General features: G+C 42.0%; 2 protein-coding genes across 3 annotated transcripts; one reads left to right on the top strand and one right to left on the bottom strand.

The window, feature by feature from the left end:
- The first annotated feature begins 69 nt into the window (after positions 1 to 69).
- mnta (MAX network transcriptional repressor a) lies at positions 70 to 11,495 on the top strand. Its single transcript, XM_087795588.1, has 6 exons — positions 70 to 281; positions 2,450 to 3,026; positions 3,175 to 3,216; positions 3,345 to 3,456; positions 8,660 to 8,852; positions 9,526 to 11,495. The coding sequence occupies exons 1-6, from the start codon at positions 203 to 205 to the stop codon at positions 10,278 to 10,280; spliced, it is 1,758 nt and encodes a 585-aa protein (XP_087651714.1). The 5' UTR covers positions 70 to 202; the 3' UTR covers positions 10,281 to 11,495.
- A 994-nt stretch (positions 11,496 to 12,489) lies between these two features.
- Positions 12,490 to 20,257, bottom strand: septin4b (septin 4b). 2 transcript variants are annotated; one of them, XM_087795715.1, is made up of 12 exons: positions 20,099 to 20,256; positions 19,402 to 19,710; positions 19,107 to 19,203; positions 18,400 to 18,486; positions 17,338 to 17,461; positions 17,140 to 17,274; positions 16,348 to 16,465; positions 16,174 to 16,275; positions 15,996 to 16,092; positions 15,001 to 15,163; positions 14,481 to 14,577; positions 12,490 to 13,289 (listed from the first exon to the last, which is right to left on the bottom strand). In XM_087795715.1, exons 1-12 carry the CDS (start codon positions 20,198 to 20,200, stop codon positions 13,221 to 13,223), a joined length of 1,500 nt encoding a protein of 499 aa, XP_087651841.1. In that variant the 5' UTR covers positions 20,201 to 20,256; the 3' UTR covers positions 12,490 to 13,220. The 2 variants fall into 2 exon arrangements, with proteins under 2 accessions (XP_087651841.1, XP_087651840.1); XM_087795714.1 differs by lacking the exon at positions 12,490 to 13,289 and having other exon boundaries at positions 14,233 to 14,577; positions 20,099 to 20,257.
- Positions 20,258 to 22,173: the final 1,916 nt, after the last annotated feature.

Below are 22,173 nucleotides of genomic sequence, written 5' to 3'. Positions count from 1 at the left end.
TGTGGGGGGGTGAGCGCGTGTGAGTGGGCGGACACTCGGCTGAGTGATTCACAAACCTTATTTGTCTGTACTACTTCGAGCGCCATCTTGTTTGTAAGTCGCGTACGCTGGTGCTCGAGCGAGGGGGGGTGTTCCTGTTCCGCTGCTCCAGTCTCTCATTGTCGCTCGCTGCTCCCTCCGAACTGCTGCTCCACCGCCGCGGATGAACATGAGCATCGAGACGCTGCTAGAAGCTGCCAAGTTTCTGGAACTGCAGGCACAGCAACAACAAAAAGCACGTGGTAAGCTGCAGTTTTTTTGTTTTTTTAAATCCGTACACAGACGTGTTCTTGTGTGAAGACCCAGAGCTGGATCCAGTGACGCGAGAAGAAGAGTTGCTCTTGCAAACGTATCCCCGTCACGTGGGTCCATCTCAGTTTACACATCGCGTGCAGGTGTTTAAAAAGAGATGGAAATTACAGGATTAACTTTCTAACTTATTTTTAGGGGCTTTTGATCTGAGGCGAGCCCCGCTGATCCGGGTGTAGATCTGCCCGGGGGGGTGACTCGGGTCTTTGTTTTAAGTTGGTCTGCTCGATCGATCCTCGACCACTGGACCACAACAGTAGGGCGGTGGCGCCGGGAACACCAGCTCTGCACTGGCCGCCCGCCGAGGGGCGGCGTGTACACCGTGTTCCCGGCGCTCTCACGAGCGCGTGCGCGGCTTATATTTCTTCAAGTGGACATTTTATTTTTCACTCCGGGTTCACTCGAGGTTTTTTTTTTTTGTTTGGGGGTCACTCGCTGTGGAAACTCTTGTGGCGCCTCAGACGCTCGGGAGCGCTTCGAGTGTCTGCCGATGACGTATGCAGATCCAGGGCGTGGCCACGCCTCTATAACCACGTGCGTGCCGGGCAACGCTTTACAAAGATTGTTTATGTGCGAGATGAGTCACACACCCCCCCCCCCATCCCTCCCTCCTCTCACCCCACGAGTTCCATCTGACACACACACGTCATTGCTTTCTGCTCCGTTGCGTTATTGCGACATTTAAGGCTATTTCGATTTTATTTCATTGGATTTTTTATATCGACTCTTTAAAGCCGATATATCGTCAACTGGATGTTTAAAGGACATACATATATATTTTTTATTCAGTCTTGGGTGTAGTCATCGACATTTTTGTAGAAAACAATATAAATCTCATTAGAGACGCATTCAGTTAAAAAACTTAAACTAGTCGTTTGTGTCACTGAACTACATCCATTTTTGCTCAAGATTCACACTATTAACATCATACATTCAGTTTTCAAACCGGTTTATTAATTCTCAAAAGGTCTGACTAGTTCGTAAATGAAAAAGTCTAAATCTGTCAACAGGTGGCTTCATGAAAAGCCATTAAGTTAATAACGTACTGTCGTTTCCTGTAAACTAGGGAGAGTGTTCTGTGGAAAAGTCCAGAGTGAGTCCTCTGCCGCCTCCTCCCCCAGACTCCTCCCCCCTCACCGCATTGGGGGAGAAGTTGTGCTGCTGTAGAGCAGGTCACTGTGTGGAGGAAAGTAGGCCAGTGTTGCGTACGTGCTGCCGTTATATAATGTTGGAGAAAACTCCTTTGTTCCAATTCAATGTTGGTTCGCCTTAAAACAATCTTCCTTCTGCTCTCCAGGTCCTTTCAGTTTCCATGTTAGTTAAACCTGGGAGGGTCGTGTGATCTGCCCTCAGATCTAGGATGGAAAGAATTATACTTTTTTTTTTTTTGTTACTGTTGAGTTTAAAATGATATATGCAGCCTGTAGTGTTTTTCTCACATTTGATGGTTGTTTTTTCGATTCCATAGGGTTTGTTGATTTCTTTTTGTGCAACTAGTAAGTTACCATGTATATTTGAAACATAAGACAAAAAATAATCTTATTTTGCATCAGTTTGGAATCATGTTGTTTTTACAATAAACACTCAACAAGACAATAGTGCAAGAAAACATATAAACTGTATATAGTTTTTTATTCTACAGCACTGTATAGATTTTCTTAATTAAATTACATTTTTCCTTTCTAATCATGTTTCATTTTGTTTATAGTAACTATTTCAATTTTACAATTATTGACATTTAAAAATTGATATGCAAATATTCACACCATGTGGCTACTAAACTTCTGGCTGCTCGATGTCAGCCGTCCTAACGTCCTCCCAGATCCCAGCAATGACTAAAACTACAGGAGTCAACTGTATCCTCTCATTCTTAAAGCTGGTCTTTGGGCATATTTTGGTTCTTCTTAGTTTTGCCAATACTACACTACAAGACCCATAATGCATCTCCCAACAATTAAAGTTTAAAAAACAACAACTCAACATGAATAAAGTTGAAGATCAACTGATTAAACGGTTACCAGACTCAGACTTTACTCTAGTTCCGAACAGCAGAAGTCCTGAATTCGCTCTCACTCATGGATTGTTCTTGTGTCTCCTGCAGAAGATGAGCTGAAGGAGAAGATACACGTGAAGCAACAAAGTCACTTGGATCAGAACAACAACCTAAAACTCCACATCAATTATGTTTCCAAGTCAGAAGACCTCCGGAGTGACCCGGCGCCCGCCCCGCCCCCTCTGCCGCCCCATTCCATGCCCATCACTGTCATCCCCATTCCAGTTGTCACCCAGAAGTCCTGTGGCTTGCCCACCGCCCTGCCGGTCGCGATGCTCTCCCCTCCGGCTGCTCCTCCTCTGGCCTCCCCGCAGAGGGAGATCCATTCTCCTCAGGAGCAAAACACAGCTGCTCCTGCACGCTCTCCACAGCCCATCCCGGACCACCTGACGGCTGCTGTGACAGTCAACCACAAACAGCTGACCCATCATGCCATCAACCCCCAGAACAACAGTCTGCAGACGCCCCAGCATTTGTTCCAGCAGTACCAAGGCTCCATCATCGCACCCCCTCAGCAGCAGCAGCTCCTGCCCCTCCCTCAGCCTCCACTTCAGAACGGCCTGACCGGCCAAGGAAGTCCACCCGACGCCGGGCGACACCTCTACCCGAAGAAGCGACCAGGAGGGTAAGACTTGTGTCCTCTGAGCTTCTCTCTAGTCAGAAAACACTAATTGCTTACTTTAGTTTCTGATCCACGTGTGGAGATGGCGGCAATAGTGAGACTCTGTCCTGACTTGAACTGGGATGTTACATATTCTTGTCTTCTTCTACAGGGCAGGTACAAGAGAAGGTCATAACAAGCTTGAACAACATAGGTGGGTTTCACCTGTCAATCATAGAGCCGTCTCTAGAAAATTATTTAACCAAAAATCTGCAGCTATAGAGACAATTATCACCGGACTCGAGTGTCTGTTGGTGACAGAGGTTTGTCATGTTTTCACAGAAGAGCACACTTGAAGGAATGTTTCGAGACTCTGAAGAAGAACATCCCGAACATCGACGAGAAGAAGACCTCCAACCTAAGTGTGTTGAGAAGCGCTCTGAGATACATCCAGGTAAGAGAAGCTAAAGAAAGTTGAACATGTCTGAGACCATTGAGCAGAAACGGAACAAGATCGTAGTACAAGTACTGGGTAATCAGGTGTCTCCAGACTCTGATTCGATTTCTAATCCAGACCTATAGCTGGTCTAGGCAGAACCTGAGTCAATCCTAACTATTAGCCTAATGTGTCTGCCCTCCAGATTATATGGTTCCACGGCATAAGAGCTTGATAACTGGAAGCCTTGGCTCCTTATCTAGCTTCAGTAACCAGTTAGTAAGACTTGTGATTGGTTGAAATATGTACTATCTTTGGTTGGAAGAAAAATATTTTTTCTGGATCTAGTACATGGAAGAAGCATGTACTAGATCAGTGGTTTTCAATGTGGCCCCACTATACAGCTCTATGGGGGCCAAAATATAGGAAGTGGGGGAAGAATGGAATCAAGTATGGCTTCACGGCCTTAGAGAAAAACGGACACAAATGCATATGTAAAAGTGAAATAAAGTAAGAAAATACATTCTAAAAGTTGATGTTTCTTTTAATATTTTGAAGCAATTATGTGTTTCGCAAAGAAGGTCCCTGGACATAGGGTCTTGGCATGGTGAAGTTGCAACCCTTGGTCTCACCAACAGAATACTGTTTTTCATGTTTGAAAGTTTCTGAGAAGTTCCCACTTCTTGACCTGTTTTCAAAAATGTTGGATCTGATTAGTAAAAGACTTGCACTTCAGAGAAAAAGATGGAAGGTTATACAAGGCAGTTTTGATAATGGGAGACCTACTTTTGAGATGTTGGTGTGAAGATTTCACAATTTCTCCACGTCAATTTTTTCTCGATTTCCCACTTCCCTTGTTATGCTCGTCTGGCCGTGAGAGCAGTATGAGAGTCACATGCTGCACACTTTATTGGGGTCGAAGCCGTCATATAACTGTTTACACATGATGAATGTGTGCAATGTTCTAGGACACGCGGGTCTATTCTCCTGTCATATTTTTTAATTGAAACATGTGCAAATAGTGTTTAAAGCAAATCATTATGCCAGGGAAGAGAGAAAATCATGTACAAACACAAATATATGTAATCAATGTGTGATGAGAAACAAGTTTGCTATTGATTTGGGAAAAACGAGTCTAAAAGGAGACGGAGAGCGTAGACGAGACGATCTATTGGCTAAACAAAGTGTTTTGTGTAAACTTAATGTTTAGAGGGTAATAGGGGAATCTACACAATATGTGGCTCTTCATTTACATGGCCCTTGTGCAGTTGGAGTGAAACTAAAAGGTGAATTTCATTTATTTAGAAAAATATAAGAATCATTTCTTTTTTAAATATTTTTTAATAACTTCTATTCCATTCAACTTAATTTAAGAAGACACTCATCTCTTGGTCAGAAATATTTTATATATATATATACATATATTTAGCTTATTTTCATCACTTTCATTTCATTCCACTTTGCCCTAATTACATGAGGATTTCATTTTTTAAATTTGTCAATAATACTTTTTTTACTCATTCATTCTGACTATCTTATCCTTCTATAATCCTGCAAGAAGTCACAGGGCATAAAGAAGTTATGTCGTCTGTGAATCACTTCTGAGGATTCGGGTTGTCATTCACGTCTGTCATGAACGAGATCGTTCCTCTCGTCTATAACACCGTCAAGGTAGCGCTGAGTGTAAACAACTGCTGCCCACATCCACCGCTGGCCTAGTTAAACTAGTTGCTGTCCCTCCTGATCTTCATATCTTGTATTCTAACAAACGACTCGGGTCAGAAGATTGATTGGTTTTTAATGGCGCGTATATATCTCCCTGAGTCACTTGACTGTTGGTTTGTGCTCCGAGAGCTGTAGTCTGCTCAAGAGCACTAGAAGAAAGTAGGACACTGTGCTTGCAGACACACACTTCACCCTCCCCTCGGTGTGATTAGGCAACATGGTGTTGTGTTGTGCTGCCACAGTGACCACCCCCCCCTCCTCTCTCTCTCTGGACCTAACTATACACACTTATAAATGGCTAAATCAAAAGTACTTTCTAAATATGGACGTCAACGTATGTGGAAATGATGTGAACGTGAGGCGCAGAACAGTGGTTTCTGTCGAGAATGGAATCTCAAGTGGTTGCCAAGAGGAAAAAAAACGAGTCCAGACTCTCATCTCGGCACGACTGCTGTGCCAGTGTCCTCCTCTGCACCCCCTCGACAACACACACGAGAGACGTTTAAATAAATACTGCTCTTTTTCTTGTCACTTTGTTTTCAATTCCTCGTTGTGGCGGATGACTCAGCATCTTTTAACAAACCTAGTCTTCTGAGTGGCATCTCCTTCATGGCGAGACTATTCTATTTGTCAGAAAATACCATTTCTGGCTGTTTTAAAAAAAAAAAAAATGGTCGTCAGGTCTCGCTGTCTAATGTATCAATAAAATGTTTTCCAGTGGAGCTTGAAGCCGAAACCCGACGCCCCTCCTCCTCCTCTCACTCCCTCCCTTCCTGTCTGAGCTTTTAAGGCCACATGAGCAGCAAGCACATGGCTAGCCTGAGCCTCGTGACGTCACCCCGCGTGCCAGCCCCCCGCCCGCCCGACAGGCAGGATCGCCGCACTAGCGGTCTAAGCTGGCAGCAGCTGCAGCAGGGAAGGAACACACAGCCGTAAAAAAAATAAAAAAAACACGCCACTACATTTTCCCGCAAAGCTGACGGAGCTTCCTGCTCCTTCATGTGGCCCAGATAACGTAACGCCCTCTAGTGGCAGACATGTGTGTGCAGATCACATGCCAGGCGCGTGTAATTAGTACCGTAACTTAACACGAACACCCCCGTCTGTCTTGGTACAGCTCAGATTCAATTACATATCACTCTTGAGAATTAGTTTCACACCCCTCTAGTTCAGATGCACAACACGCCACACAACAGCTGTTTTCTTGATATATATATATATATATATATATATATATATATATATATATATATATATATATATCTGAATAAAGATCACCGACTAAAAAAGGATGATTACAACATATGCAGGAAAAATACATTATGTAAAAATTGGTAGGAACAGACTTGGAAGGAGACTTGAACATGGAAGGACGGGGGGTCCTCCCTGGACCATCTATAGTCTCCCAGTGTGGGAGGTGAAAAGCACCACTTGCTGGGGGAACATTTTCAGAAGGAAGTTGTCGTTTTTTTTAACGTCTGAGACAAAGCCTGAATTGTGATCTCGACCACATGAGGCAGAAGGGGAGGGTTTATGTTGAGCGCGCTCGGTCATAAGACCGGGGCTGAGCAGCGTGTTTGCAACGTGGCCATCTGTGCTGCTGGCCCTTTAAGAACGCCAACCTTGTGCAGACTGCTGCATAAGTGAGTCAGTGAGTACAGCATGTCTCGCTCGCTCGCTCCCCCCCCCCCCCCCCCCCCCCCCCCCCCGCCCTGTTCTCTGTGGGGCCATGTGCTTGGCACTCTCATTGTTGGAGTGTGCTGCAGCCGTGTTTACCTTCCCCTCACCTCGCATAACAGATCTCTCCGCCTCCATCTAGATTTTCACTCACAAACACGGGAGAGGTCGGTGTGGTCGGGGACAAAAGAAGTGATGTCCTACACCATCACATGGTTAACGTAGCCATGTGGGCTCCATCTGTCACAGACCTGCTGATCAGGTTTAACTGGTGACGCTTCTGCCGTGTTAGAAACTACCTTTGAAATGTTCTATTTTTTTTCTCACATGTACACTAGAAACATGATCTTTGCTGTAAAATATGAAGACGGTAAAGCGTCTCAGTGTTTCCAGATCACTCGAGCAGTGAGTCATGTTCAGAGACGCCTGCTGACACACCAGGAGGACGCCAGAGTCACAATTTGCTCTGGTCCTGTATCGACCTTTACGCAGAACCTTGTGCAACTTGTGTTGTTAAGCATTGTGAGCATGTTAACTCGCAGATCTACTCAGATGTTGACGTAAATACATCTGCTGGGATCAACATGTCTGATGTCATCATCTCATATTTGCTCTTACTTGGGTTTTATGTTTAATATTAATCTCACTATCACTACTAAAAATAGCTGGATTAATGTTGAGGTGTTATCTTGTGTTAAGGAAAATGATTAGATCGATTCCTGAACTCACCTTTGGATATCTGTAGAGCTCACTTCTGAGGCTGTTCTGCTGAGGAAGAGGAAGAGACTTTAATTTCTGTGGTTCTATAAATGGCTATTCATTTTATGTAGAATCATTAACCAACCATTTGTAAATGTGTGTCTCGTACTACGGGATGTACACATTTTGGAATGAATGGCATGAAATGGGCCACAGTCAGTACTTCTTGCTCATCCAGTTTCCTCATTTAAAAAATGCATCAAGAAACTAAAACCTTACACTGAAATGTTATTCGGCTTGATACTGATACATTACACTTAACATTATGTTTTACTTAAATCGAGCTTGTGTTTTCATGCCTGACCAACATCTCTGCTATTGGAAGGAGCTGAACCGAGAGCCCAGTACAACTAATCCCGGATCAGGACAAGAGACAGGTGCCAAATTACACAAGGCCCTTCTCTTCTATTCCTGTGCGAGCGGGAGGTTGTGACAAGAAAATTTCTGACAGAAAAGCATGAATGATTTTGAACCAGTTTCATATCCTAGTTGAAGCGTGTGTTCTTGAAATGGTGATGTGAACAGGAAGTTTGCTTTCTGGTTTTATGACCCTGAGTCATCCTGAGTTGCTGTGCAGGTCAGCACTCAACGTCCTGTGACAATAGAGCGCCGACGAAAAGCTCGCGGTTGTCGAGTCCGCTCAGGACAAGTTTTATGTTTTGTTAGTCCAATAGAACTTGTGGGATTGTGTGCGTCAGCTGACCGAGAAGTGGGTGAAACTGGGTCAGAGAGCTTCTGCATGGAAGCTCCTCCTCCTGCAGCTCTTCGTGTTTGTCCTGCCTTGTCGCACACGCTTCCTGCTTTCTCCTTGTTTACAGTGCAACAAGTCCTTTTGTAACTAGCTTATCTTATCCATTTTATACATAAAGATAAAAACATGTAGGAGGGTTGATTAAAACACACTTACTATTAGTATCAAGCCAGTGAAATTCCGATTAAACCAATATTCATGGAGAGAATCGGATGTCAATAATACAAGATGGATTCAAATAAAAAGATGGTTGATGTGAATATACTTGACTCTCAGAAAACAAGGTTATTTAATTCAACGTTCTTCCAGACGTTGAAGCGTAAGGAGAAGGAGTACGAGCACGACATGGAGCGACTGGCTCGCGAGAAGATCGCCACCCAGCAGCGCCTCGCCGGCTTGAAGAACGAGCTGAGCCAGTGGATGGACGTGATCGAGATCGACAGAGTCCTGAGACAGACGGTCCAGCCGGAGGAGGACCAGGCATCCACATCCACGGCCTCAGGTACGCTGGCTTCATCACAGGGCCAGACAAAGTATTTCTCAGTGAAAAATCTAATGAATAAAACGTATACTTGAGAGGAACTGGATGAAGTTATATTTTTAAAGAACAGGCGAAGCAGGATGGTCGCTAGAGTGCATTTAGGTTTGTAGTAGCGGATAATTCAATGACCAAGAATCCACTATATTTTCGGTTGTTCGCCGAACTACTATTCTTAATCTAATCTGCAACTTTTGAATTATAGTGACTTTCAGACAAATAATAAAACATTTTTTCATCTTCCATTTTAAATGTATAAAATATCTCATCAACATCACAACAAAAAAGGCAGATTTAAGTGTATTTTAGTGAAATGGACAGGAAAAAACTTGCATAAATATGTTTTCCGCCCGGAATAGTGCAGTCATGCAAGTGTCCTCATGAGATCCTCCTGAATCTGATGACCTATTTTCATTCATCCAGATAAGTGTGATTGATACTCTTAAAATTGAGGACAAAATAAAGGCACAGGATCTGTGTTGAACCCAACAAATGCCGCACAACTAAAACACATATTTCTCAGGCATGATTTCCTGATACCAAAGAATGAGTCAAGAATCAGTTCAGATGTATTCGACCAGATCAAGTTCTGATGGTTTCTGATTTCTCATTTGTTTTTTTTGTCCTGCTGGTGCAGAAGGTGAGGACATCATGGACGATGATATGGAGGAGGAGATGTCGCCCAGAGAAGCCTTACCCCACTCGCCACAAACCATCAGACCTGAACTCCACAAGGCTCCCCCCCCCACTCAGACGCCCCCTCAGTGTGCTCCTCTCACTACTACAGCAGCAACTACCTCCTTCGTCACCATCCAGCACAGAGCGACTCAGCAGTACCACACACAACCCGTGGCTCCACCTCAGCCGGCCTCCAAACCCGTCGGCCTCGTCCCCTTCACTACCTCCATCGCCCCCGCCCTTCAGACGCCCCACGCTCAGGTGGCCAAGATGCCCACGCTACACCCGACCGTCATCGCCCACGCGCCCGTCTCCCACCCCTCGGTCATCCAAGCCGTCAACCACGTCATCCAGGCGCCCAAGCACATTGCCCACCTGGCGCCATCCACCACCACCACCAGCACGGTTCAGCTGACGTCGACCCACCAGCCCATCGGTCACATCACCGTCCACTCCGTGGCCCAGCTGGCCCAGCACCTGCCCGCCCTCTACCCCCAGTCCGTGGCCGTCACCCAGCCCACCGTGCTAAGCCACATCACGCACACTCTCAACCACGCCCAGGTGAACGGGACCGGTCCGAGCCCGACCACCGCCACCATCGTCGGCAAACAGATGATGACCCACCACCCTCAGCTGGTCGGGCAGGCGGTGCTGAACCCCGTCACCATGGTCACCATGCCCTCCTTCCCCATCAGTACGCTGAAGCTGGCCTGAGTGTCCCTGGAGGACCGTGGACCCCGAGACTCCTCAAGTTACTTGTTACCCCACGGCAGACCCAGATTTTAGAAGTGTGGAGAAAGTCAAGTCGACGGATCGAGCGACTCCTGAACTGTCTCACTAGACGCCTGGAAATCAAAGTAGAGTCAGTACTGTGGGGTGGTGAGTGGGGGAGGGGTGTCGTTCTACCCGCCATAAGCAGCACATTGACAATGTGAGTTCAGAGAAGTTCCACCTCCTCTGCTGAGACATGCTGCAGGGAAAACGTGGATTAGACGATTCAGGAACGGAGCTGCAGTCGGCAGAAACGTGTATTTGGCAGCAGCGCCCCCTGCTGGGTGCTTCTAGTCTCGGTTTTTTTTTGTTTTTTTTTACACGATCATGAGTTGCACTTATGAAAAAAATACAGGACAATCAGATTTTATGAACATTACTATTGAGGTGAATTTTCTAAGAACCGGATGCATTTGTTTCATGTTGGATCTACAAAAACCTGATCAATCGTCATAGTAACAGAAGAATGTAAACGCCGTCTCCAGGTCGAGGCGGCAAAACTTTACGTAATCACAACCCCCTCCAAAAAAAACAAAAACAAAATCACTGTGAACATGAATTTTTTGTTAATGTGGGCTGACGCTCCACTGAAAAATCATCTGAATGTACTTGTCTATGAATTTATAAAGTAGCATGCCTCATCAAGTTCAGCGCTTTAAAAAACAAATGAATAAAAAAAAAGGTATTGTGTAGATAAATATGTAATGATTTTATTGGCTGCTTGTTCATTGGGGGGAAAAGGATTCATTTCCGATGTATTTTTCTTTACTTGGGACCAGGGTGGTGATCAGATATGGACAGTCACGCCTCACCAGGCCTGTGTTTTGTTTTGTTATCATACAATACATGCATACACAAGGTGCCGTTTTTATCAGAGGTCTGTCTCCTTCAAAGTCAAGTTCCCCAAATATGCAAAAGACCTTGAACAAATCCACTACAGACTCCAACAATAAGTCTAGAAGCTCACAGGGACGTGGATACTTGAATAAGCAACAATAAACGTTTGTGTCTTTTCCCTATGGAGAAAGTTGTAAATAGTAGCCTGTAAATGTTGCTGCATTTAGAGCTCACTGTATTCTATAAAGATGCTGGGAAATGTGTGACATCATGATTCAAAAATGTTTAAAAAATATACTTAATAAATTGTATTGTTTACACGGGTTTTTTGTTTGGTGTGTTCTGTTCAGTTTAGTGTAGACAAAAACGACTAAAGTGTAGTGTAAACTGAGTAACCGCTCTTGCTTGTTAAAAATAACTTTCATGTGTATCTGCAGCAATGACAAAATGTCGTTGTAAAATACGTTCTTGTTACTGAAAAAGTATATTTAACCTTAAACTTGTCAAGCTTCATGTTAAAAACAAGTATGAATGTTAGCTAGTAGCATTAGCCGGCTATTTTTTTTAGCACAATGAAACGCGTGGATTAAATTAAATATACAAATAACTCATTTTGGAGCACAATAGTAGCAAGAACTCAAAACGCATATCGTTTTAAGGGAAAATAAAAACATTTATTACAAAATAGTCCCTACCTCAATGAATGCGACTCCATCCCGGAAGAGGGCGATGTTGCAACGCTGGGCTTCTTCCTGCGCGCGCAACAATATTCATAAGCGAGCAAAAGTTAACTTTAACTAAAATACAATAAAATAAAAACCATACACAGAAATAATTACACTGTAAAATATCTATTTTATTAATCAAGGAGAACTAAAGTTTACGTCCTTTATAGTGTGCTACGTCACAACTAGTATTAACAGGTTCCTGCAAACCTACAAAAAAACAAATTCTTTACGGTTTAGAAAATCAAAATCAAATTTTAAAGCTATTTTTGGAACATGTCAAAATAAGGTTATTCAAAATTTCACTGAGCATGTTTGTGGAACTAATGCAGAAAGTTATTTAAACGATAGGAATTTCAAAATTCAAAATAATTATCACGAATGAATAACAATCCAGTCACAGATTCTAAAATGAATAATTATGGTAAACAGATTTTACTGTAAAATTGAAACATTTTACTGAAATGTTTCCACACACAAAAATAAAGTACTGTGTGAATAACCTTATTAAATAGCTAATTTGTGATAAATATTTCTTCATAAGATGACATGTTTTTTTCAGGAACAAAAAACAATTCTTAACTCGTATCTTATGGAGGCATGAAATAATATTTTATTACAATATTAGAATTTGTACATGTCATTTGTTTCCTTCCGTGTTTGCATTAATAAATTTACCACATAAATATATTCCATGAATAATACAATTTCCATATACAACTAAAATAAAAAAAACAAAATTAAGGTCGATTTTAGGAATGTAAAAAATACATTAATAAAAACAAGTCACAAAATGTAAAAGTTGTGAAAGTCACAAAATTCCGAGAAACCAAATCCATTAAATATTATTCTTGTCCAAACCTCCTACAAGTGTTGGTGTGCTGAGCTTCAACAGAGAGTTACATTCTCATTAAAAAGACACTAGATTTAAAGTAATAAAAATAAACTTTTCAGATGCAACCCACAGAAGAAATCACACACTTATTTCATCCAAACACACACACACAGATACAATAACATAAAAATGGCGTTTGAGCGTGAAATATAAAATATTATATTGTTCATTAGCTCCAGAGTGTAAAAATAACTTGTCAGTTTGAACAAAAAAAAAGCTTAAATGTAAACTCATGTGACACCCCAATGAGCACGTAGTGAAGTCAGGAGACCAAGTGATCCACGATAGAACCCGCAACCTTCTTTTCAAAGTATTCTGAGAAACCGTCAAGAGTGGGAGCGTCGCATCACACGACGGCGACGAAGATCTTTGCTCTTCTTTCCTCTTCCTGTGTGTAGTGGTCCCGTTGATTCGGGGGGGTTCTTGTTAAAAAGAGTCTTTCTGGCTGTCCATGTGGTCCTGCATCCTCTGCAGCATCTTCTGCATCCGTCGCAGCTGTGAGGAGATGCAAACAAGTGTCAACACACAATGAATCAATAACTCTCTGGTCACATGACTTGTTCAGAATAATACAAATCTTTGTTTTGTTTCTGACTCAAACTTTATTTACTGGTCAATAATTCAGAATTAATTAGTCTTTTCTGGGGAATATAATGATCATTTATTAGCATAACAACAAACAATAATGTTTTTATCTTAATGGGATTCAGTTCAGGTGGGCAAATAAATCAATAATACAAATAAAATAACCAAAAAATTTATAAATATTGATGCGAAAATGCCAATTAAGTCATTCATTTTAATTGAAGGGTGTGTCTGCACAATCTGGCTTAAAAGGAAATTTAAGAAGCTGTTTCTTTGGTGTGTGTCGTCACTCAAACCATGATCAAGTCAAGATCAAGTGGCCCCAAAAAATTTGGTGAAATTGACAGTGATGGTCAGTATTTATGAGGTGTGGTCCAACAGTAGACTTCAGGAAACTGGACACACAAACTTTGGAACATCAAAGACTTAAAATCAAAGTAGTTAATAGTTACATCATTTAATTAAAAGTGAGCAAAAATTCACCGTCTTAGTGAATCTCTAGTCCAGCTAGGACGGTCACGTGACCAGTGCTGGAAGTGTTAATGAGGCTTCATGAAACAGCTGATGAAGTATAATGATACAGTGTCTTCATTTTTAAAGACCACTAGATGGCACTCTCTGCTTTATAATCTTCTTCTCGGCGCTTATCTACTCTTTTCAATGACACCTGGAATAATTTTCGAGCAGAGAGCGCCATCTAGGGGCCTTTTTTTTAAAAGACAGAGCCACTGTATCATGATACCTCATCAGCTGCATCATGATGTCTCGTCAACACAACACTAGTGATCACCATGTTTCGACAGCTCATTAACTTGAATCCAAACATTCAGAAACAAACACGCTGAGTTTATTCTGACACAATCTAGGGAGGAGGGGGATTTGGGGGTCTGCTAACTCAACGTGACGGCTCATGTTTTCGGGGTTACTCATTGTCAACCTCAGAAACATGGAGGCGTCACGACTCGGGTCAAATCAAAGCGCCTCGTCTTTCAGGTACATGAGTTTCTCTGGTTTGAAATCGGGCCCTGGCGGCTCCTGGTGTTCACAATTGTGTTCTGGTCGGAGCTCCCGGTGCTGCGGGTCAGAGTTGTGGTTCAGTACCTCCTCGTCTTTCTCACGGATCAGCTTTTCCGTCTCGCTGTCCTTCACGTCGGCGGCGGGGATTGGGAAGTCGGTGCCACTTTCCCGGGTCAGTTTACTGAGGAGAAACACGTGGATTTGAGACTTGCATGTGAGGTGCAGCAACATTCCTGCCAGCAGAGGCAAACTTCTCACACCTGCTCCCCAAGAGTCTGACCCGCCACTGACCCACAACCTACAGGGGCACCACTCTACTCTACTCAAGTGGAAACTCATACTGAGGTGCTGAAGTCTGCGCTCAACCCTGTCACCATGGTTACCATGCCCAAAATGATTTATTATTATGTTCAATAACACCTGAAAAAAGCTGATCCCTTAACACACAACTTATCACAACTATTTGTAACTTCAGTTTAAGAGCTGTAAAGCGCCATCTACTGGACAAAACATGAAGCTTCAGTTCTATGTAGTGAAACAGAAGTCTCTGGTCGAGTATCCTGATCAAAGGAAGCTAATGTAAATGTGGCCGAGTGTGTCCTACTTGCGGTTGCGCTCCTTCACCACCATGCGGGTCATGCTCTGGATGCACTGGGCTCTGTAGTTCTCGTAGTGGGTCTCTCGGGTCACGTCCTTCAGATCTTGCATGTGAGTGCGAACCAGCATGTTCCTCAACTTGATGAAGTCGCAGTGTGCAGAGTTTTCAACTGCAAATCAGAAAATGTCATTTATTTTCAAATTGTGTTTTCATAATGTTTCTTAACATTGATTTAGTTTTTTCATCATTCTAACTTTATAATTAATTGTATCATTTAATATGTGATTTAATCTTTGAATAGAGGTTTATTGTAATTATGGTTTCTTTTTATCTTTTTTTTTTTTCAATACAAACTTTGTTTTTGTATATTTGACTTCTATTTTTGTGTTTTTTTAGGTGATTTTGTAATTGTAGCTTTGGTTTGTTTTTTAGGATCTTAATAGTTATAGTAATTTCTGATTTTGTAAGTTGTGATTTTATTATTTTAATAGTCTTTTGTTATGTAGTTTTTTTTGTGGAGATTTTCCTTCTAAGGATTTTACCTCTGGTTTGTAACAGTTATATTAATTAATTTGTGATTTTATTCTTTTAATAGTGTTTTTCTTAATGTTATAATATGGCGATTATATTTGTATAATTGTGATTTTATGTTTTAAATATAGATTTTTTTTTTTTTTTTTTAATTAGTTTGAATAATTTTGGTTTAAAATGTCAATGTTGAATTTTAATTTAATTATTTTAGGTGTAATTCTCTGTAATTATATTTTGTTTTTTGTAATTATGATTCTTACTTAGGTTTTGTTTGTGAAACTTAGATTAAAAAAATTAAAAATGTTTTTTATCATTATTACTTTTGCTTTTTATTTTATATTTTCTGATTAACCATTTGATTTTATAACAGCAATTTTAATTTCGGTTTTGTGGTAGTGAGCAAAAAAAGCGAATAAAAGTCAGATCATCTATAGATGTCGCCTTCAATCCGGCGTAAAATAACTGCCCACCTTCTACAATACCCCAGGGGTAGAGTCTTCCTCGCACTCTCTTGCCTTTGGCCTCCACTACTGTGTTACTGCCGATGACAGCAAAAGGAATGCTCTCCTGGTCAAGCAAACAAAGGGATCAATCAGTGAATTCTCAGGTTTTTTGTTAGTATTAAAAACTCAAAGGTGTCAGAGTTACCTTCAGCTCATGATCCTGCTGCTTAAAATCTTCATCTTCATCAGAGTCACAGTCAGGGAACTGATAAATCTTGATACCGTACTGCTCGATCTCTTCTCTGATCTTAAGGGGGGCGACCAGGACCAGTTTTACAAATTTGTATTTGATGCTAAGATGAACAAGATCACAACTCACCTTGATTTTCTTCTTTTTCACCTCAGTGGGTGTCAGCGTGTCGGCTTTGGCCAGGACAGGAACGATGTTGACCTTCTCGTGCAGAGCTTTCATGAACTCCACGTCCAGAGGCCGAAGACTGCATCGACATAAAACGTTCTTAATGACAAGTTAAAGTAGATTCATGTCTGACCGAGTCATGGTGACAAGATCTGAAGGTGGTCAATGGTATCTGGCATCTGGTATCTGAGAAGGACTTGGTCGTAGGTTCAACACAAAAGCTTGATTCAGACAGCTTTGAGTATCCTGAGATAGTTAGACGAAGAGTCTGTAAAAACTCTATCTAGTAAAGGATACGATGAGTTGCCATAACGCTTCATACGTGTTCAAAACTAGCAACAATTTCCATCAAGTTGAAACAGAAAAGCTACAGAAGCTGCACCAGGAACTTGATTAATATCTTCACCTCATAATGTTATCTGATAAAACATTTTTTCATTAAAGTAATTTTTGTTTTTAACAACACCGACTATAGAAAATTAATACATTTTTTCTTACGATTTTCCAACATTTTTCTTCAAGTTTATGTACTATTATATCTTGTCAATAGGGGGCGACACTTCACCACTAGCTGCGTGTCTAACGTGTGTTTTCAAAATAACTCAGCATCAGTGTCACCTGCAGACATCTGAGAACACATTCAAAGGCTGCATGAACTATTCATCAGGTGGAACGTGGCGCGGCAGTAATTATGATCTAAATGATTCAGTTCAGGACAGACAGAAGAAGCAGAGTGTTCTGCGTTCGTCGTACCCGTGTCCGAAGGGCGAGATGAAGTAGAGGCAGCAGTGGACGCGGTTGTCTTGGATGTTCTTTCGATTCAGACCGCTCTCATCTCTGAAGTACTGCTCGAACTGCTGGTCGATGTAGTCGGCGACAGACTTCCAGCTGAGACGGAGAAGCTGCTGTGAGTCACGTGACTTGAATTAGCGAATCAAGTTGTTCGTCTACCATTCAAAGTTGTTCACGGCGTCGCCGAAGCCCGGCGTGTCCACGATGGTGAGCTTGAGTTTGACTCCCTTCTCCTCGATGTCCACCGTGTGCTTGGTGATCTCTACGGTCTGAGTGATTCGCTCTGGGGAGAGAGAAGCTCAGGTGTTAGTGTTGTTGTTGGTAATGGCAAATTAAACACTAAATACTGATGAGCTTGTGTAGAAGGTTGAGGGTTCAAATCTCTGGGGAGTGACAGACTTGTAACTATATTAACCATTTTCACTTAAAGAAAACAAAACAACAATGTGAAAAATAGGTCGGCTACAGCCAAATCCTTAAACTAAAATTGTATGCACCTTATTTCTCTTTTAATAATATATTTAAATGCCTTAGAACATGCATTGACTAATAACACATTTAAACATCCAGCAGTTAAACTGTATGAAAACTCATTAAATGGAGAAACTTTGTTTTAAAACACTTCATACATATGGATCTATGCATATAAATCAACCACCAGACCTGAAAATTATTCTCTATATTTAATAAAGAAAATGTACTCTTCAACACAGCTTGTTTTCTCACTCCCTCTCAGTGAACTCATCACTTGAGCTCTGTGTGTTGACTGAATTTTCACCCTCGTTATGCGGAAACATGAATTCTTCTTCTTCTGAATGGTGTTTCAAGGATAATACAAATATAAAAAATTCAAACCTTTTTGTCAAGAAACAAGTGTCAACATCAGATTATTAATGCTTTTAAAAGGTTGATATATAAATTCTTTTTTTTTTAAGTACAAGACACTCACTGCACTAAACACACAATTTTATATAATAATTTGGAGGCATATTCCTCCAAGAGTTAGTTTTTTTAGATAACCCGTATATATACTTTAAACAATTCCCATTTTACCCTGAGAATTTAAAGCAGCTGTGTTTCTTATAAATAGAAAAAGTATTTAATGTCTTTGCTAAATAGTTGCTGCTGGGCTGAACCATTTATCCAGGACTCAAGTTAATTGTTTTTTTTTCACAGGACAAAATAACACTGCCAGAATAAAAGTAGTTTAAAAGTCCACACCTTCGGCGTTGAGTAGTTTTCGATCTTTGTAGAGATCTGTGAGGAAGAGACTGTTGACCAGAGTGGACTTTCCCAAGCCGGACTCACCTGTCGACAGAGACAGACGATGCAATAAGATTCTTCCTATATTATTAAAGTGAGAAATTAATGGTTATGATTGAACCACCGCAGGAAGTGAGTAGAGCAGGGTTATACACGGATGACAAAACATAACCATTTAGAAAAATCAATAACCATTTTCACCCCCTCCTCTTCTTCCTTCATTTCTCTGTGACCAATGGGGTGCGTGTGTTTTGGTCATGTGATGTGGGAGCCCGGAAGTGTCAATTAAAAGTTGTGTCAATAAAGTTTTTTTGACAGCAAGCTTTTAAGAACGATTGTTAAAAGATACAACAAGAACAACACTTTTATTTGTATGTTAAAGTTAATAGTTAGACAGGGTTTTAAATGTCCATAAACTACAAAATAAATAAAGTAAAGCTATTTCGCAGATTTCCCTTTATTGTGGGTGTTACTGGAACGTCACCCCTGTGATAAACACTGTATAGTATTTTTAGGGGTGATCATTTGCAATGAGAGTATGAGGTGTTTGAGTGGAGACCGAACCCTTTAGTGGTTATATAGTGCAACTGCGGTAGAACGAGATCTCGCAGCGTGTAATCGGATACACGACGGTAGAAGACCCCGATGGACACCAGGAGATTTACCTGCCACCATTAAGGTGAAGTCGAATCCCTTCTTGACAGACTTGCGGTGAACCTGGTTTGGCAGAGTCGCGAATCCAACGTATTCTTTGTCCTGGTCCTACAATGAATGAAAAACAACACGACTGATTTACTTGAGGTGAGTGTTACTGGTCGGAGCAAAGAGAAAACTCTCCCAGATTAATTGACCCCCTCTTTCATCTGCGTAGAATTCAGAACTCAACCAGACTGAACTGTGTTCCAGCAAGATCTCAACAACACGACCCAGTTCAGACACTCTTCCCGGCACCATCGTTACCTCGTAATCGTCGTACGGGTCAAATCTGCCCCACGGGCTCTTTGGTCTGGACCCGATGTTGGATAAATCAAAGTCCACACTCCTGCTCTGCGGCAGACTCATGTCAGAACCTGAATCCGACTGAGCGCTCCCCGCCACGGGGGGTCTCAAATGTGATGGAGTAAGTGGGCGGTCTTCGCTCTCGGCCTCCAAGTCTGCCTCGTGAGCATCTGGGTGACTCTGGTGGTGATGGTGGTGCTGGTGGTGCCCTCCAGGGTGAGGGTCCTGCATTATGTTCTCCACCTCTGAGTCGTCCGAGTGGCTTGAGAGCTAGAGAGGTGCAGCAGGAGGAACACGAGGGAGGACAAGAGGTGGAGGATGAGATGAACCTCAACACTTCTGATGTCAAATGACAAAGGCAGGATTCTAGTTTCTACTGCTCACTCAAATCCTACTACTAGTGCTTAAAATAATTTTTTCATCTACATCTAGTCATATTGAAAGTTCAAATTATGTTTTTATGACACCTATAACACAGTTATGCTTTTTTAATAATTAAAAGGCATAAAACTATGGTATATATTTTTTGCTCCACATAAGCTCAGCAGCCCATGAGCAAGAGATCAATAATGCAGTAAAAATATATTTTTAACTTCATTAAGATCATAAATAAGTCGCTAGCTTAGGTCCGGGGACGGGGGGGTCATGACACCAGTACCTGCTCAGTACTATGGTCTCTGTGTAGAGGAGGAGGAGGAGAGGGAGGACCAGAGTCCGGCTCCTCCGATGAAGAGTGGGCCTCGTGGTCACTCTCTTCCATTGCGACTGGGGCTACACTGCACGCTGCGATCTCCAACCAGAACAGAGGATGGTGGGGGGCAATTTTGCGAGGGGGGCACACAGGGGGGAGGCACACGAAAGTCCAACAACACAATGTTTAGGATGGAAAAATAGACAAAATAGAGAAAATAAGTTAAATAATGCAAAAATGACAAAAAAGAAACGATATTAACGACGTCAAGGCGTATAAAATGATATGAACCAGAAAAAAAAATGTCATGAACACGAAGCCCGGAGAGGAAATTGATGGTTTCACAGAGACAAACATTGACCTGCTTTCCTGTGCTACAAACATGGAGATCAATGAGCAATGGTTTGTCCTGTGACCCATATAAAGAAACATGCTTACTCTAAACCCAAGTCACTCCTACACTAAAAAAAACACAATAGCACACTTTATGATAAAGTACAAACAACAAGTAAAATTGTTGATCAATTATCAATAATAACTGTAACGACCTCTGAAGGTAAACTCTACAAATCCGCCTCCTAACCGCCGACCTCATGCAAGGCGAAGCTAAGAACAATCATTCTACCGCCACGAACCTCACCTGTGGTACCGTGAACCAGAGAGTCAAGAAGAGTCTTCCTCTGAAAGCGTGGACTCCTCCACATGCCCGCTGCAGCAGACCACAGGAAGCCCAGAACTGGACCAGAGACCTTTATACGCTTCCGTAACAGGACACAACGTCCTTCAGTGGAATTGAGCTGCACAACCCCTCGGGAAACTGATCAGCAGCATCGACGAGTGACACACCAGAACGGTTTGCATCAGCGCACACACACACACACACACACACACACACACACACACACACACACACACACACACACACACACACACACACACACACACACACACACACACACACACACACACACACACACACACACACACACACACACACACACACACACACACACACACACACACACACACACACACACACACACACACACACACACACACACACACACACACACACACACACACACACACACACACACACACACACACACACACACACACACACTCACTCACTCACTCACTCACTCACTCACTCATGAGCAACACTTCTCTGATCAGAGTGAAAGCTTCAAACACAACTCCAGAAAAACAAAACTATTCTCTCAAGTTCATTAATGTCTCCAGTGATGACAAACCATGACTATTCCCTTCATTTATACCGTCAGAGGTACTGAAATGAACCACACAACACACACACATGCAGACATACAACACCATGAACACTCTCTCCAGCCATTTCAAAAGTTTCCTTCTCCATGATGTTAACATTTAATAGAGCACATTTCAAATTGAGCATGTAAATGATCCAGGAAGGATAGAATTGCACAACACATGGGTTTGTCCGTTGTGTGTCACTCATGTTAATCAATACAATTACTCCAACATGTGACTGACGGGTCAAAAAGAAATCAATTCCTCGGTGCAGGACACATCAGAACACATTTTTCAACAACATATCTTTCATAACACCGCTTTAGATCATTCGTTTATCCGTTTTATTTTTAATTCTTCTCACTGATTTTAATTTATGAAGCTCTACCTCTCAGAGGATTCAATCTGAGGTGAACTATTTCAATCTTTAATTGCCTGGACTGACCTCTCCGATCCTCTGGAGGGCCGTTTGCTAACAACGGGGCCACCAATTAGAGCCGTGATCCCTCACAGAGCTGCTGAAGTTAGAAATAAAACTCAGACCTGGGATACCAAGAGTGTGTAGAGAGAACTGGTGGGTAAGAGACGGTAACATAACAAACAAGTCTGCTATAATTATTTATTTATAGTTAAAACTCACATATTTTTACCAGTCAAACTATTAATGTGTACAATACAAACGGAGGAAAAAATTTAATATTGTCGTTACTGTTACGTTATCTGTACGAAGAATTACTTGTTAAATAAAAGTGAGGCACCATGTTGTTGCTTTA

This window comes from Callionymus lyra, chromosome 7 (genome assembly GCF_982586985.1).
Source record: "Callionymus lyra chromosome 7, fCalLyr1.hap1.1, whole genome shotgun sequence".
Lineage (NCBI taxonomy): Eukaryota > Metazoa > Chordata > Actinopteri > Syngnathiformes > Callionymidae > Callionymus > Callionymus lyra.
Note: the sequence above shows the minus strand (reverse complement) of the source record. Positions and strands in the feature narration are given on the sequence as shown.